General features: G+C 46.5%; 2 protein-coding genes across 4 annotated transcripts; both read left to right on the plus strand.

The window, feature by feature from the left end:
• The first annotated feature begins 6,275 nt into the window (after positions 1-6,275).
• On the plus strand, positions 6,276-10,414 carry LOC123146318 (uncharacterized). Of its 3 annotated transcripts, none has more exons than XM_044565943.1 (11): positions 6,276-6,505; positions 7,196-7,472; positions 7,661-7,735; positions 7,878-7,936; positions 8,025-8,160; positions 8,265-8,361; positions 8,478-8,544; positions 8,888-8,986; positions 9,221-9,310; positions 9,408-9,562; positions 9,675-10,414. In XM_044565943.1, exons 2-11 carry the CDS (start codon positions 7,217-7,219, stop codon positions 9,877-9,879), a joined length of 1,239 nt encoding a protein of 412 aa, XP_044421878.1. In that variant the 5' UTR covers positions 6,276-6,505; positions 7,196-7,216; the 3' UTR covers positions 9,880-10,414. The 3 variants fall into 3 exon arrangements, with proteins under 3 accessions (XP_044421878.1, XP_044421879.1, XP_044421877.1); XM_044565944.1 differs by having other exon boundaries at positions 6,355-6,515; XM_044565942.1 differs by lacking the exon at positions 6,276-6,505 and adding an exon at positions 6,557-7,098 and having other exon boundaries at positions 9,675-10,413.
• A 2,523-nt stretch (positions 10,415-12,937) lies between these two features.
• On the plus strand, positions 12,938-17,877 carry LOC123146319 (protein LAZY 1). The gene is made up of 5 exons (XM_044565946.1): positions 12,938-13,156; positions 13,743-13,812; positions 14,978-15,783; positions 16,935-17,202; positions 17,580-17,877. Exons 1-5 carry the CDS (start codon positions 13,151-13,153, stop codon positions 17,597-17,599), a joined length of 1,170 nt encoding a protein of 389 aa, XP_044421881.1. The 5' UTR covers positions 12,938-13,150; the 3' UTR covers positions 17,600-17,877.

A 17,877-nucleotide genomic window follows, 5' to 3' on the forward strand; every position in this document is an offset into this window, starting at 1 on the left:
GTCATCTAGTTTAGTTAAATATTAGTTAACTGAATCCTTAACCCTTTATTTTTAGTTAATTCTCTTAAATTCAAGACAATTATCCTCCCTCAAACTTTAAAAAGGTTTTTTTATTTTATGTTTTGATGTAAATTCGGTCAGTCTCCTTTGTCCTTTATAACCCTTGTCTAGTCTCCTTTGTTCCACTCGTCCTTGCTTTTTTCTTCTTATTGGTCCCATGGCCAATGAAATAGGTTATAGTGTAAATATTTTGGAACAATTCTAAAATATATTGACCGTGCGATGTAATGTGTAGAATCCAACAAACTTATTGATATGAATTTTTTTAGTTATTTCTATCTTAGCTGTAAGTAAATATGAAACTAAGTATATTAGGTGTTTATACATGATTTATCAAATTGATATTTTAGGTCTTGCATTCTAGTATGTCCTATGTCGGGATATTTATATTTTTAGACTAGTGCCCTAGAATATTGTACTAATGTACTTAAAAATTTGTAAGCCATAAAACATTAAGTGGCAGAACATAGTTCATCACTAAACCTGATCTTTTTAATTTGCTAAGATTTATGAAAAAATTGATCTGCTTAATAACCAACGCTAACATTGTCATGGGAAATATGTCTTCTAGCGAAAAAATGGCATTTCCATCCTTTTGTACTTGTAATAATGACCCAAACATAGCTATTTCTGACTCCTTTGAGAAATGACATGGAAAAACAAAAGAAAAATTTATATTAATAGATGTACCATAAGCAAATGACATATAATTTCTCACAGAATAAAGTTTCTTATAAAATTAAAAGAGTTTAGTATAAATAGCTAAACCCAATTATTAGTGAATGTGCGCATGCTCTTGATCAATGTGCATGCTCTTGACCAGCCAACTAACATTAGGGTGCAACCATATTGCTTCCATGCTAGCTCGTGCTTCACCCTCAACTGTTTTGTTTCCTTGACACAATCCCTAAGCAATGGCTCCCGCAGCTCATGAGGAGGAGGCTTGTAACTCGAGCCATATTGACAAGAGGCTTCTATTGCAATCTGGAATTGCCTAGAGCTTGCAACATTGAAAGGTATGCCGCACTCATAGAAAAACAATGCTCACTGCATACACATATAGTGCCTCTCTTCCGGTGTTTTTGTGCTGGACTTCATGGTGCTTTGGGAGCAACCGGAGTGTCTTTCATCAACAACATTCTCAGGTTTTTTCCTAAGCATGGAAATAATTGACTTCGCTGCAATAGATTGACACTTTTTGCCTGAGATTTTTACCGCAAAGGCTTTCTTGTTCTTCTTGGCTATTGTTCCTGAACTTGGTCTTGTAGCGGAGACTTGAACTGCTGTTGCATTAGTGGAGCCTTGAACTGTTCCTGCTGCATCTACCTCCACTACATCATCATCATCATCTCGCTGTCCTATCTTTCTCCTGTTCTTTTCCAAATATTCTAACATTTCCCTCCTGAGTTGTGTGGTAGCCTTTGGACAACCTGTTGCATCCCCACCGGTGCCAGTAAGATGCTCTTTCTGTCTCTTGATCCCTCCAGAAGTTATCTTGCCACAAAGATTGCATACAACATTATCGATGTTGCCATGTTTCCACCAATACCCATAATTCCAGCCCGGATCATTTGACCTCCGTGGCCTGCGTACGTTTTGGATCTTTCATTGGATCGTAAGCATCACAATCCCCACCAGCTCCTGCATCTACCATTGTGGGACTGCAAAGTGCAAACAATTAACAATATAATATAGGGCAGAAGACAATCAACATTCAGCAAGCATCGATGCATTAGTCAAGTAGACAACAGTGAGCAGCACAACATTATTCTAATCAATTCAAGAGCCCATCATTCCTTATTATAATTTTATAGCATAGTAGCAAAGTTAAGCAGCAAAATTTACTACATTAAACTAATCTCTAACAACAGCATGCATTATTTTAGTCAACCAAGGAGCCCATCATGCATTATTCTAAACATCCAGGCATCCACTAAGGTACTAACCACTATAAGAGAGGCAGTGAGCAACCAGCAAAGCAACTAGCACAAAACAGTGAGCAACCAGCAAAGAAGAAAGAGAGCAGAGGAGGGTGTGGGAGAAGGGAGAGGGAGGTATACCTTACGCTGTTGGCAGTTGGCTCCTTGCTGTTGCTTGTTGCTGCTGTACTGGAGAGGAAGAAGAGCTGCTGGACATGAGGAGGAGGAGGAGGAGGAGCTGCTGCTGGAGAGGAAGGAGCCGTTGGAGAGAAGGGGGAGGAGCCGCCAGAGAGGATCTGTTGCAGAGGAGGAAGCAGATCTGCTGCAGAGGAGCCACTGGAGAGAAGGAGGGGGGGAGTGTGTGGATTGGGGGTTGTTTCTCTCTCTTTCTCTTTCTCCCCTCTTACCTGTTGGCCCCAACAACATTTCCGTTTCCCGCCAAAACTCTGTTTCCCGCCTAAAACAGCTCCCCTGCCTGCCTGGCAAGCTAAGGCGTCCAAAATGGACTAAGGCAACAACCTAGACGCCTAAGCAGACACCTCGGACACCTTAAAGCTTAAGGCGGACGCCTTACACAATCACCTAAGGTGAGGTGGACGCCTCGAGCTCGCAGGACGCCCTGACGCCTAAGCGTCGCTTAGGCGATGCCTTAGGGACGCCTTAAAAACAATGGTGACAAGTTTTAGGGGTAACGAACTAAAATAGTTATAAATAGTTAAGCCCAAATGTTAATAAATGCACTTCAGATGTATGTTAGTAAGTTCACGGGTGACCGTATGATCGCGGAGCCGGGTTGATAGGGAAAATTAGTGAGTGTATATGCTGGGAAGAAATGGGATTGGAAGGGCCGCCAGATAGTACTCTGCCACTGCGACCAGGCGGGCCACCAAGCGGTAGTCCTTTGCTGGCATCCTTTCTGTAGGCCTCCACGACCACCGCAGTCGACCATCAGATTGGGAGGATGTTGGGCACCAATAGCTACAACTGTAACAACGCCAACGTGACTTATGAGAATAGTTGTTTCTTTGTGAAGGAGAGAACTAGAAATCGCATAGATAATTTTTTTATATAAAGTGTGTTTGTTTGTGATGGTGGGAATCCATATAGTAAATGGATCTGAGACTTACAATAACAGCCTTTGCATAACTAATATTTACAAACAGACTCAAGAAGAATTCGTTGTCATCTCTAATTTGTACAAGCCAGTGTTGCGACGTGAATCTAGAACGATGTTGCACCTACCTGCACTGCGGAGCTAGTGAGTCATCGTAATTATGGTCGGGAAGTCATCAAATGTTGCTATGAGATGAGAACGATGATCTGAGTATGGATCATCAACATGGAGAAGAAGGAGAATACAACTAGGAAAACTCAATCCCACATCGATGCTGAAAGTATCATCATGGGATCTTATTGATGCGACCACGAGTGTTGGAAAGGATGGGTCGCCACACTAATCCTCCTCACCCTATAGGAAAGGGCGCACCACCATGAGTGCAAGGTGTGTGACACCATGGTGTCATTGTTGTCAGCTTTGGGAAGGGGCGATCTTTTTATTTGTTGTGTTGCTGGGCCACTCCACTCTCGAGTGGATAGAGATAGCTTTTTGCAGGGAAGTTGTCAACAATACATCAGTGCACAACCCAAAAAACATTTGTTGTCAGCTTGTTGCGTCTGCGATCAGGTCCTTGAATCGGCTAACCACATCATCATGGGCTGTCTATTTGCGAAGGAGGTTTGGCACCTGATGGCCAATCAGTTCAGTAATGCTGCGACGGCTGCGCTCCGATCCTCCTCTATCAACACCTGGTGGGATAAGACTTTCAAACTAAAGAAAAAAGGAGTATTGCTGGACGAGTGTACGGGGGCTGTGTACGTAGCTTGGAACCTATGGAACAAGCGCAACATGCGGATCTTTCAGAATCAACGGCGCTCTGCCGCGGGGGTATGTTCTTTGATTAGGGATGAATTAGGCCTCCTGAAGGAGGCATGGGAGTAGTACCATTTGTTCTCGCCAGGATGCATGTCGCATCTCTGGCTTAATGCTTTGCTTCCCCGACTGATTCTTCGGTCTGTTGTACAGTTTTTCCTCTCTTAATGAAAAGGCAGAGCACCTTCCATTACGGTCAAAAGAAAAGCTTGTATACAATGAAACAATCTTCACCACTTGTTTTTGATCCCACGGTTCAAAATGACCAAGTCAGAGAACCGTAGCTGTGACTTGACCACTCCAAGTCAGCCAAGCCGGGCCCAGAGTTAACATACATAGAACACACAACATAAGAAGTAAAAGGTCTTTTTTTTTTTGCGGGTCAGAAGTAAAAGGTCTTAACAAAAGCTTGCACGACTGCGAGTGATCCAGTGCAGCTGGTACAAACATGATGATACATCTCCATCCACTGGTATTAGGTTGGTCATAGTGGGAGTAACATAGCTTGTAACATAACGCACCCAATGCAAAATTGCTTATGTGGTAAGTAGTTAATCAGGAGAGAGGTGATTAGAGTAACATAATATGTTACTGTAACATAGCACTTCCCAAGGATAAATGAGTCTTCAAGTTAATAAATGCAATCATCTATGTCACTACTTTGTTACTTTGCACTATGAACGTGGTAACATAGACTAGTGTCATATGCATGACACTAGTCTAAGTTACTCCCCACTATGACTAGCCTTAACTATGAGTAGTTATCACTCAGACAATCTATGTTAATTACAGTTCTAGCTAGGGGGCACACAGCTATCATGTCGCCGTTAATTGCAGCTCTTGAGGGCACAGACGCAGCTATCATGTCGCACGCACTGAATTGAAGTGACCGGCGCCCTGCAGCTCAGAGCAACCTGCTGCTAGGAGCTTTCTGTCCAGGCTGTTTTCATGTTTCTGACTCTATCCCTCTCTCTTGAACTTGTACTCGGCAATTAATAATGCAGGTTGCAGCTCCTTTTGGAAAATAATAATAATGCAGGTGACGGCTGTGTTGATCCAGCGTCGTTTCTTGACGTACTCACTCTCTGTTTCTGGCGCATTTCTTGACGTACTCCCAAGCGTGCATCGACCTCCTGTATTTAACTTGATCCTCTGTGAACGATCGACGGTTTACCTTGAATTGATCGGATCATGTTCTCTCTGTAAAAAGAAATCATCATCCTATGCTGCTGGTGGCTTTGGAAGCACCGGAACGGGGTGGTTTTCGTGTCGACTCCCCCCTCTCGCATGTCTCAAATGCCTCTGCCGTGAGGACGTGGTTCTTTGGAGAGAGCATCCACTGTCGGTTGGTGGGAGCAATGTATAATTTGGTCAAATTTTTCAATGTTTTCCTTGATAAAAAAACTAATATGCATATATAGTAAATAAAAAACAATCATCCATGTAGTTAGAGTAACTCTAGCAGAGTTGCCATATTAACAATCTTCATATCCATATGAAGCACACTCTATATAGATTATGGAGGCCATCGAGGCAAGCGCAAAGTCTGAATTGCCATATTGACAGCCTCCATAATTGTAGGACCCACTCGTCGGTGAGATATCAATATGTTTCTTTCCTTTATTTAATAAAGGGGAGGTATATGACTTGCATCAAGTGGCCTGCGTTTTCTTTTTTCCTTTCCTTCAGACAGCCGTCAGTCTTATTTTAGGTTTGATCACATATATAGTGACACGTGTCGGACCAAGTACCATTCTGGACCCTAACTTACCAAATTTTAGCATGCTCCTTCTTATCTCCTCTTTTCACATAAAAGGTAAAAGTACATAACAGATTTGAGCCATTGATTTGATTAAGTAGTGGTCTGATTAGCTCTTACCTTTCTACCTCCCATGTGAAAAGAGGGGTAATAAGAGGGAACATGTTAAAATTACTCAACTTACTTCTTCTGGCGAACTACCATTGTTTTTACAATGAAGAAAGCCCAAACCGTACGCCAATTGTACCATACATATATCATATTTTATACTGGCGGCATGCGCTCAAAACCTTTTGCTTGCATATACATACAGAATTAATTAATGATAAGGTGGAGGGAGAAAACTTGCATTGGTCTGCATGGCATGGCAAAGCTTGAAGTGTGTCCATCCTCGACGTTCACGTCACTCGCATATAGTTGGCCTACTTGCATGCAACGCACTGGACTGGAACCATTCATGGTTTTATCCTCATCAACCCGGCCGGCGAGGCCTCCTAACCATCACCGTGAGCGCTTGTGTCTGTACCGCGTTAAAAAAAGATCGAACCAGTCACGGAACAATAACCGAAGAAGAAAACCGCAGGGATCATGGGAAGGGCCCACTGGTCAGACTCATCGATCCTTGCTCGCTTCTCCCTGCTTTAAAACGGAGACGGGCCCCTCCCAAACGGTTGCAGGGGCGCCATTTCTCTTTCTACTACATACATACAAGAGCTTTATTCTTCTCTTCCCCTCCCTCACCGCCAACGCAACACAGCACAGCACGCCAGCTCCTCCTTCCTCTCCGCCGCCGGGTGGCCAAGGGCGCCGATCGCCGGCGGAATCCGTCTACAGCAGGTAACCCAAGGTCGTACTGAATGTACTTTTGTTTGACAATCTTTTCTGAACTATAATTGTTCAGTCAATTCAAATAAGACGTAATCTTGTTCAAGCTGACCGAATGCTCTTGACACTTACTTTTTCGAAAGAGGCACGAATTCTTGTCCGTTTTTGGTCGCGTGTGCAGTTGACTTGTACATCATTGCCATGTCTGAATATGTATGGCAATAGCAATCCTCTGAGACTGAGTTAAAAGTCGGCACAACTTGCTGCTAGCTTTGGTGGGAACTGACAAGTTTTCATGGGAAGAATAGAAAGTGAGAAATTTAGTTGTGAGACGCGGCTGTGATCCATGCTCGTGATGCTTGCCTGCGGCCACTTTGCTTAGCTGTTGGACGTGGATGTGAGGCTCGTGAGCGACATAAATTGGCGCCCTCAGTTTGTTAGTTGGCAACTTGGCGTCCAATTTGACCAAAAATCACCGCACCCTAATTACTTAGCACCCGGGCTTCAGATTCTCCTCTTCTTGCCTACCTCTCCCTCATGCAACTTGCACCACCATTGATCCTGCTGCAGCTTGAGCTCATACTTCATACCCCCGGGGCTCTGAGGTGGCACCTCTGTTCTCTTCTCTCATTCTCTGTGTAGCCAAGTCTTCATCTCTGAATTACTTCTCCTGTCCAGTGCTTCATCATCTCTCACCTGCAGCTGCAGGAGATAGGCTGACAGATGGGGTGCTTCAGCTCCAAGCCGGATGACGCCAGCGTGCTGATCAGGAGGCGGCCCGCGAGCATCGGCGAGGTGGCCGTTTTCGTGCCGGGGCTGCGCGTCCCCGAGCCCCTCGAGCTGCCCCCGCCGCTCGCCGACAGCCTCCCCAGGAGGCTCACCGAGCGGCTGGCCGCGTCCAGGGACCGCATCGCCAACATGGCCGCCCGCGAGGCGCTCGCCGTCACCAAGCCGCGCAGGCGCGCCGCCACACAGCATGGTTCGTCTTCGTCCATGATTCGTTTGTTACACAGTTGCTGATAGTGCTAGTGTTTGTCTGAATTTGGTAACTGGCAGTCTGAATCTGTAGCATGTAACATTCTGAACTTGGGAACCGGCAGTCTGAACCTTGCACTTGACAGTCTGAATAAATCTCGCATTTGACGGTCTGAACATTGTTTCTTGCAGGGGCGTCCACGTCCGCTGATCTTGTGCAGGCCTTGGAGGAGTATCTGCCAGTCATTCTAGGGATGGCGAAGGATGGTAACTCAACTCTTTGATCTGTACACCTCGACCTCGTGCTTGATCCATGTTAATTTGCTCAGAAAATGGTTGAGGTTCTTGGAAAAAAATCCAGACAACATCTTGTTCACACCATTGTTTTGTTTAATTATTTGATTTGAAGGGAGTGAGTTGGAAGACAAGATACAGTTTGCATGGATGAACCAAGAAGATGATGCAGAGGTCTGCATCTGAGTGCACCCACCTATCTATGCAGTATATTTTCCCATCTTCTTCAGTGGCTGATCTGCCTTTGCGTTTGTGTTGGCAGGAGACGGCGTTGCCCAGTGCCTGGTACGAGGTGCTCTCGGTTCTGCACATGATGGCCATGCTCCGTTTATCCCAAGCAAACTCCCTGCTCCTGCCGAAGACGTCTCTCGAGGGATACCACGCCAAAGTATCCGAAGGTCCATCATCATACCGTTTATCGCTGTTTCCAAAACCGGTGTCGGTTACAGTTCTGAACGTTTTTTTCACTCTTCTGGCTGAACGATGTATACTTTTTCTTCAGAGAACAAACGAGCTTCGGTCGAAATATTCCTCAAGGCGGCCGGGCACCTGGAGTGCGCCATGCAGCATGTTCTTCCCAGGATGTCGCCTGAAAAGAGGTGGTGATCCTGCCACTTGCCCTTGCCAGCCCGGCATGATGAGCAATGCTCCAAGCTTCCATTTCTCTTCAGTTATTGTTCAGTAAGGACTGAGTACTGACTGCCATTTCGTGTAGGAAAGGTCTTCCTGTGGACCTGTCTGAAGGGGTCCTGAAAGCTACCTGCATGCAAGCACTCGGTCAGGTAATACCAATGCTTTTGTTTTTCTTGTTAATATCTGATACTCCCTCCGTTCCTAAATATTTGTCTTTTTAGAGATATCAAATGAACTACCACATATGGACGTATATAGACATATTTTATAGTGTAAATTCACTCATTTTGCTCCGTATATAGTCACTTGTTGGAATCTCTAGAAAGACAAATATTTAGGAACGGAGGGAGTAGTAACTAGAGAGAGAGAGAGAGTCAGAGAGGGATCACATGATTCATCATGCCTAGTGCAAGTAAGAGAGCATGCAGTTGAGATGTCGGCTTCTCGGTTAGCTCATCGATCATGCTATCTATGTGTGTGCTTGTTTGCCAGGCAATTGATGTTCAACTTGGGTTGGCAATTGACAGTCCAAAGGCTACCCTGGCTGTCAAAAGGAGGCTGGCATGTGAGATGGTCAAGTGCTGGCAGCAGGTAGGCATCATCATTGATTCATTTCTAGTGATGTCTGCCTATTTTATATCTTCTATTCGGATAATGATATTTGTATATATGTCAGAGTTCTGCTTATGTTTGAAAATGCCAGCTATATTACTGTTCCTCTTTGCATGAAGCATAATGTAATTTCATAAACACATAAAACATAGGGAAATAATATAATCTCTCCCAGTTTTAAAATATGTAAAATCCTGATGATTTCATCTGCAGGCACATGAAAGCATCGCGGACATACCTCTGCTCGACGGCTGGGGCGAAAAGCACAGGCTCTTTGTCAAGTGGAAGCACTTGGAAGCAAAAGTACATATGCAGGCTTTGCTCATCATATCTCTGAACTCTGAAATGATAAAATGACTGAATTTTGGTCACTAAGCAAAAAAGTAATAATATCATGCAGGCTGCGGCGTACTACTACCACGGGCTTATCCTCGATGAAGGCAACACCGAGAAGTCTCACCGAGCGGCCGTAGCGGCGCTGCAGTCCGCGGAGGAGTCCCTGAGGGAGAGCAGAGCAGTCTGCGAGGCCTTCCACACCGCATCCCCCTTTTCAAGGCAATCTACACATATTATCAAAAACAAAAATTGCCATTAATTTACCTAGCGATGTGAGATCGATGCTAGCTATCTGTATGTGTTTTTCATGGTGTTCTGAATTTTACTGCAGGAGCCCGACCCTATGGGGATCGATGAAGTACCTCCACGACAAGATCCACAAGGACTCCAACTGCAAGGTTCGCATCAACAAGGACCTCTACAGCAATGTTGACAGGACACACGAGACGGTGCCGGCGCTGCCGGATTTCGCGGTGGCCCTCCAGCCGGAGGAGTACCGGCTTCCTCGCACAGACGCCGCTTCTGCAAATGACTGACTAGCTGCCAGCTGAAGCATGTCTGTATGCAGGTCCTTGGCTCACTAGATTCTAAGTAATCTGATGTGTAATTTCCCATAGATGGATGGATGATTAATTTGTGGCCGAATCAGATGATGAACTGAACCGCACAATCTGGAAATGCCAGTCACCGAAAGGAATAACATCCTTGAGCTAGTTTCAGCAGCCGAAATAGAGCAATTGCCATGTGTTGTTGTTCAAGGATGTACCAGTCCATGTCCATGAGTACATCTCCGTATCTCTAGCTAGTATCACAAACACCAATCACTTGTAGAAAGGGCTACAAGACCCAAAATTGCTGAAGATGCAGGACACAAGACCATCAAACGGGGAGTATAAAAATGGCGCCGTGAATGTGACACCTACAGTACGCATTCTCCACTGAAGCGGCATAGAAAAACCAGTAATCAGATGACCGGTGTTACCATGAAAATGAAGTTTCAGGATTCCAGGATCCCACTGTGCCGCAGCTGCATCTTGTTACAGGAAATGCTGTAAGCCCCAACATTCTTTCGCATCAGTGTTGACTGAAAGTCTGTAACCATACTTCCAGGACACCATTTTGGTTCTGCATTGAATACTGTGGTGTGTGATGTGTCCAATGGTTCTGCTCTCCTCTGTATAAGTTTGCCTGCCACAAGCTTGCATGGCTTAGCAGCACATCAAATCCGTCAACCTAACATCGTGCTGTATCTCTGCTCGGATTGGATTACCATTGTGCTATAATATAAGAAACAGCTGGAACTCCGATGCCATTATTGTACTAGCAGGCTAGTAGGCAGTAGCATCCACGCATAGCTCTGGAAACAAACAGGGAGAAACCTCCAACCGCGCTGGTGACGGTGAGCACCTCGGAGATGTCGGACTTGTCGGCCGACACGCCCGGCGTCCCATCGAGCGCGACAGTGGCCGAGGATTCGCTCGGCGTCGCTTCCCAGGCTGGTGCCCTGCCTGGTGTGTGCCACGGCCGCCTGCACCCTCATGTGCCTTAGGAACTTCGGCCTGCCGTGCCATGGCCGCGCCTCCCTCCGGCGGCGGCGAGGCCGTCGCATTTGTTTCGCCGGAGGCGTAGGAGCTGGGCTGGGCTGCCGCTGGGAGGACCTGGGCCGGGCTTGCCTCGGGCCCATTCCACATCTGGATATGCTATGTAGCTAGACCGACCGAGACCATCCCACCCCAGATCCCACACGCCGGACCGCCGGAGTAGAGTCCTCCGCCGCCGGCTCCCAATCTTGCGCCGGATTCCAGCTCGAGGCTAGTAGCACTGCTAGTTCGAGGTCACCGGCGTTGGCGGTGGAGCAGGCCACCTGAGACGGGGAGGAGGATGGAGGCGAAGCGCCGGCACGTCCCCGGCCACGACGGTCGAGCAGCAGGTAAGAGCATCTACGGCCACGATTACCAAATCCGGCGCGCTATACGTCCACGAAAAGTGACCGGTCAGTCATCAAATTCTCACCCATGTAGCCGCCTACCTCATATATATCCACATGCTATGTTCATATCATACGTGCAACACGATGAACTATTCTACATGGTCAAAAGGTAAAAAAAAATCGACATCAAATTCACGATGAAATGCACATAAATCCATTTTACACTATCCATAAGGTTACCAACATTCATCGGCGGACACGTTCTAATTCTAAACTTATAAACAACTGGAAAACGACAATATAAACGGAGGAGGGGCGGGATCATCACTTTCTCGCCGACCCTTTACCCTTTCGATCATCGGCGCAGCTATAGGCGTTTGCGGCTGATATTGGATCGTCTGAGTCGTCAGAGGAGGAGCCGTGGTCGTCGCCGTCATCGGACGAGTAGTCAGAGATGACAATGAGCCCCTTCATCTGTCGGACGGCCCTGTCTTCTTGCGGCTTCAGCTTCGCCACCCGAGCCGCCTTCATCACCTCGGGCTCCGACTACTCAATGGCAAGTCAGATCGCCTTCGTGTTCTTCCTCCGTAGCGCCCATGAGCGCCCGTCTCCTTCGTCGTCAGTGACCGGCAGTAGACCCAAGTAAGGAGCTGCACGTCCTTGTTGGGCTTCACCGGCAACCCGCCGCGGCGGCACGCAGATTGCTCCGCCGCGTCCCTCTTCTTTGCCCGTTGCATCTCGCGGGGGGCGACATGCACCTCCGATTCTGGCGTGCGTGTCCGGGCCGGCAGAGCAGGCACTAGCACCCACCGCTGCCCTCGTGGAGCAGCGGCCGGCGGGCGAAGGGGACGACGTGTGGGCGGCGCGGATTGCGCAACCCTTGTGGAGCTGCGCCAGCTCCGGCATCCGCGCTACGCCGGCACGGGAGCAGGGTAGATCCGAAGCTGCCCCCCCCCCCCCGGTGTCCACCTTGGACCGCTCCAGCGCAATGCGGAGGGTCAGCTCCTCGTGGATGTTGAGTTCGGAGCCGGAGCTCGACATCCTTGCCGGGGTCGGCAGATTCGATTCAAATCGGAGAGGGGACAAAGCGAAAGAGAAGAGTGAACTGAGCTAGGGTTCTGGTTTAGTTTTTTTGTGGGAATGGAGTAGGGTCGGTGATGGCCATGCTGACGTGGTGGATGGACCCGGCCGGCCCATATCCACCCTTCATTTGGGCTGGATATGGTGGACGCCGGACAACCCGAATGTTTGAGGCCAATTTAAGACACACGATTGGATCGGTTTTTATGACCGGTCATTCGCCCGGGCGTTTGAGGCGCTTGACTGTAGATGTTCTAAGAAAAACAGAACTTCACCTGGATTTAACCATTCTGTCTGTTCGCACCCACGTCGCGACTTTACTTTAGTACTCTACTTTACCTGGATGGATGGATGGATATATATCCCCACATCAAAAGCAAAAGCACCACACGATCGTGCACGTACCATCTGCCGGAGTGAGAGTGAGAGCGAGATCACTGACTGATGAGTCTGACACGCGCGCACGTTGCGGTGAGATGAGATGCCGGACAAAGTACATGTGATGTGGGCGTGCATGGATGGAGTACTGGCTACAGTAGCTAGCTAGGCTAGCTAGTCTAGCAAGCATACATGGGAGGGAGGGACGGACGGGACCCTGGCCTGCTCGGCCATTCCATTTGTAGCCTTCCCCATGTTTCCATCTACCGACTGCAACCCATGACCGGATCACCCTCTCCTGCCTCGCATCTGCAGTGCCTACCTTCCCTCTCTCACATCCTCTTCTTCTTCCTCCATTATTAATGCCCTCCTCATCCCCCCACCCTCTCCGATAGATCAGCTACGCGAGCCTCTCCAAGATGACGGTATGCCGTCAGCGCCTCCCTCCCTTGCTTGCTTGCTTGCTTCCTTCCTTCCTCGCTCATTCCCTCATGATCATACCTCTACTACACATTTCCTTTTTATTTTCTTATTATTTACATCCTTCATTTGTAAATGTAAGACGTTTTGATAGTTTCATTAAACTGCCCAAACGTCTTATATTTAGGAATGGAGGTAGTACGTCTCTTGCAGCCACTGGTTTTTCCTTTTAATTTGGGTTTCTCTGCCTTGGCGGTACCGGCTTGATCGTTTCGCGCGCTTTCACTGCTCCCCTTTTGTTTGGGTTCCTTCATGTTGGCTGCCTCGGCCGTTTTGTATCTCGAGCATTGCAGGGCGAAGGCCATGCAGGGATCATGCCCCTCTTCTCACTTGGCAGTTTTCTTTACTGTTTTGTTTGCCCATAATGTGGCAAAAAGCTTTGTTGCTTTGTGATTTGCGGTCTGATTAATCACGAGAAAACGTTTCCATCAAGGCCCGGCTCGCTCTCTTCAGTTTAGCTAATACAAATGGCAGTTTCATCCATCAGTTCATCACCATCTATCTTGTGTTCTCGTGTTCTTGGTGTCACAGCTCCTGGGTTGGATGCACCGGAAGCTGCGAAGCAATAACGACGTCTTCAAAGAGTTCAACACCACCGGAGGTATATACGCTGGCTTACTATCCGTCGATGCACTCACTTTTTATATACTCATCTTTCATGCTTCTCTCGTACTAGTAGCGCGACCATCTGATCCACGTGGTTTTTAAGTTACACCCAAGTTTTACTTATATACTGGTCTTTTGGCCCGCATCCAAAGGTGCACGTGACCATTTACTACGGACCAAGAATATACGGCTAGATATGAGGCCCATGCATCGGTGATATTTTTTAGCTGCTTTGTGATACGTGTGTGTTTTGGAAAGCTGGGCAATAGTCCAGTGGTAACGTCGTAGTGGCCCATCCTTTCTGACCGTCAGAAGCGAATCTTCGATATCATATAGAGTATATCCAGAAAGGCTTTATCTTAATATATATACTTTCCACGGGGTTCCTTCCCCGTGGGATCTCGAATCATGTATAATTTGCTAGGATAACGGTACATACGTGAAGGATGGATCATTTTTTCGTTAGTGTACAGTTGCATACCGGGATTTGAACAGTATATATTATGGACCACCCAGGGAAATCTATGCACGTTGATTTGCCATCTTGCTCTTGGTCGCATTGGGCATGGCAAACCCGGCCTACACACATGCCACTCCTTTCCAGCTTGAGCATAGCCAGTCCAACTGTGGCACCCAAATAATTCTATAGATAGATAGTACGGAGTATTTCTTTAAGCATATACTCCAACCAACCTTGTCCAATGTGTTTTTTCCCTTCTGTTTCCAAATGCCCGTATGTATTCCTGGATCACGAGGGCACATTCCTTGGGGAGATGATAGGGCCTACGCACGGCATTGTCGACCAGTCTGCAACTTGGGATTGGTGGCCTAGGAGCCTGTTTGGCATCACTGTTAGCAACCAGTGTGTTGCTTTGTCTCATAGTTTGGCTGGCCATTTTTTCTTCTAAGTTCCATAAATTGCATTGTAAATTTAGTTTGGAAAAATTAAAACAAGTTCAATGTGTGCTGCCAGGACAGTTTTCCCATCTAACCATCGAAGTTGTCAAGCCTCTATATATGCATGTCAATTGATATCCTTTTTTTTTCTGAACGCGGATTTATGAATATCACATAGTCAACAATTGGATTGGTCTATCCCCCAAAAGGAAAAAGGTTGAAATGATTTAGCAAATGTATGGTTCTTAATATGTTCAATGTAGGCGGGGCCTGCAACTGCATCGCTGGACTAGCCTCGCAGGACCACGAGTACTACGATGATGATGCTTTCGTCGCCAACCATCCTTCACCGCCGGTCAACGCCGACGACCTCTTCACCTTCGGCGGCAGCGGCCTCCTTACCATTGGCACGCTAGGGTTCGCCGCCATTAATGTCCCCGGAGAAGACGAGGGCCACGAAGACTATGATGTTGATGATGACGACTGCGTCGACATTGACCTTGACAACATCGATGGCACCATCGACGAAGTTGACGATGGCAATGTTGATGATGGTGCTCTCACACCTACCTTCACCTTCCCCCAGCTTGAGTCCACCACCGCGGAGAAGGTGATGGTCAGCGTCGAGGCGATCGCGGAAAAAGATGACGTCGCCACCACGGAGGACGAACTCATGCTGGTGAGCGCTGAGTTGGAGAAGGTCCTCGGGGGCAGCAACGTGCCGTCGGCACGGGTAAGCTTCGCCATGGGCATCGATTGCCCACTGCAGGGCTTCCTACTTGGTTCCCCAGTGTGCAGCGACACTGAATCATGGCCAGAGAAGCCAAACGGCGGTGGACGTCGTGCCTCGCTCGGTGAGTTGTTCATGCGGACACGCTTCACGGAAGAGAAGGGGGCCCTAGTCGCCGTCCAGGAGAGCGAGGATGGTGGTGAGAGGGAGGAAGGGAAAGTAGGGAAAGGCGGAGACAGCGGTCACAAAAGGACGAAGAAGTGGAGGGTGAAGGATGAGAAAGGCGCTGGCGGCGACGGAGTGCCAGCCAGTGCAACGGCCAAGAGCAAGTTTCAGAAGGTACGCTTCTTGTTCCTCGTTTCCTTTGGCACATCGTCTATAAATTCGACAAATTAATTGATCTTTGGCTGTAAATTACTCTACTTTTTGTTAATTCCTAAACATCGACATTATTGTTTGAGTTTCTCTCTTTGGGCTTTGACCATTGCATATGTATTACGTTCTGTATGACTGGTCAATATGTTTTACCCATTTTCGCTATTTTTCAGTCCATTGAAATATTTCTGTGTCTCAACTAGATTTTTGGAAATACAATTCGGTTTAATGAGAGTTGCAACTTGCACTTTGAACCGATCCTAAGACATAGGCAGACAATATTTTATTTGAGTTGAGTAACACAATTATCACGTCACAATAATATCATCCCTACTAATTGTATCACTATACGTTGCACTAAGTTTTCAAATTAAAAACACAAGTAGTTAAATTATAGCTTAATTGAACATTTTAAGCAGTTACCTAGCTAGTTATCAAAATTGAAAAATATACTGAGCTTATTTGGAATATTTATGTATTTGTCAATCCATAAAAATCAGGGACGAAAAGGAAGAAAAAAACCATTAGACCTAATTATTTGATGGATCTTTCGGTAGAATTATTAGAAATGATTATGATCTTTTGTCGAATCAATCACCTCTGAGCACGTTACAATTTCAAAAGAAAAAAAATCATTGTCTGTTTTTCTTTGGCAGTTTGCTTTAGGGTTCAGCATAGGTGTGTTGGAAATTGGTCCAACAGTACTTAACAATTCACTTATATATATATATATATATATATATATATATATATATATATATATATATATATATATATATATATATAGTTAATGAATTACCAAGCAAAAGATCAAAGCAGCACTAAATCAATGCGTACGGCTGCCAAGTGCCAACTAGGGTATTGTCAACTTGTTGGTAAAAGTGGGCGCATTGAGTTGACATGGCAATTTGTTTGGAAACTCCTGTCTAATGCTATCATTATGCATCCCAACTTTCTTGATGGACCATTTCATTTGTCAGTTTATCCTTAGCCACTTAAGAAAGATGCCTGGCCTTAGCCTTTGACATGATGCTTTAAATTGGAATATATGTTTTATTTTTCCAGGTAGAGTTCATTCAAAGGAAGAAGCGTTAATTTGTTCATGTGTATTGCAGATCCTGAAAATCTTCCACAGGAAAGTCTACCCTGAAAGCACTATGCTGACCAAGAAGAACCGCAAGCGGGGTACCCCAGACAACAGCGGCGGTGGCGGTGCCACCGACGAGTCGGTGCCCTCACCGACTCCGAAGAAGACCGGGCCACGCAGGCTGAGCTTCGGCTGCTGCTGCACGAAGCGCTCCTTCAGCGCCTCCCCTGTTGACGACGTAGGTGAGGAGCTCAACGGCGACAAGAGCGGCCACTGGATCAAGACCGACGCAGACTGTGAGTGCAATTAATTAATATCCCCTTTTCTTTCTCTTTCTAGTGGATCAGTCAGTGTTACTAATAGTGCTTGTGCATGCCCATCATTCATTCTCGAAACCACCTAGCATGCATGTACAGTAACAACCTTTCCCATCACCTAAATGGACACTTGACAGTGAGATATTCCCTACTATTTTTGGAGAATGTTCAAGAATTAGCCAGCTATATCAATCTAGCATATGCACAGTAATCCCATCACTAAAATGGACACCTGACAGCGAGAGATATGTTCCTTACTATCATATGGAGAATCTTCAACCAGATACTACTGTATGATGCTGCAGATTGCACTGTACTTACACTCACACCTTCACGTCTTTGTGACTTTGATGCAGACCTGGTACTGGAATTATAGATGGATGCAAGGAAGAATCAACAACTGCTGGCCTGAATGTGATGATGAACGACTGGATCATATATAGTGAGTGTGTATCATATGTGTTTTCAATCCTTATCCCCCTGAATGTGTTGTATGTGTCAAGAGCATAAAGAGAGAAAACGACTGTGAAATTATATCATGTCAATCAAGTGTGTGGTGATGTGTACAAGTCCCTGTGGGCTTGTGACAGAGATCACCACGACGTGTACTAAGATTTGATTTGCCTCCTGTTGATGCGATTGGTGCTTTGGGAA

Source organism: Triticum aestivum, chromosome 6D, assembly GCF_018294505.1.
Source record: "Triticum aestivum cultivar Chinese Spring chromosome 6D, IWGSC CS RefSeq v2.1, whole genome shotgun sequence".
In the NCBI taxonomy this organism is placed as follows: domain Eukaryota; kingdom Viridiplantae; phylum Streptophyta; class Magnoliopsida; order Poales; family Poaceae; genus Triticum; species Triticum aestivum.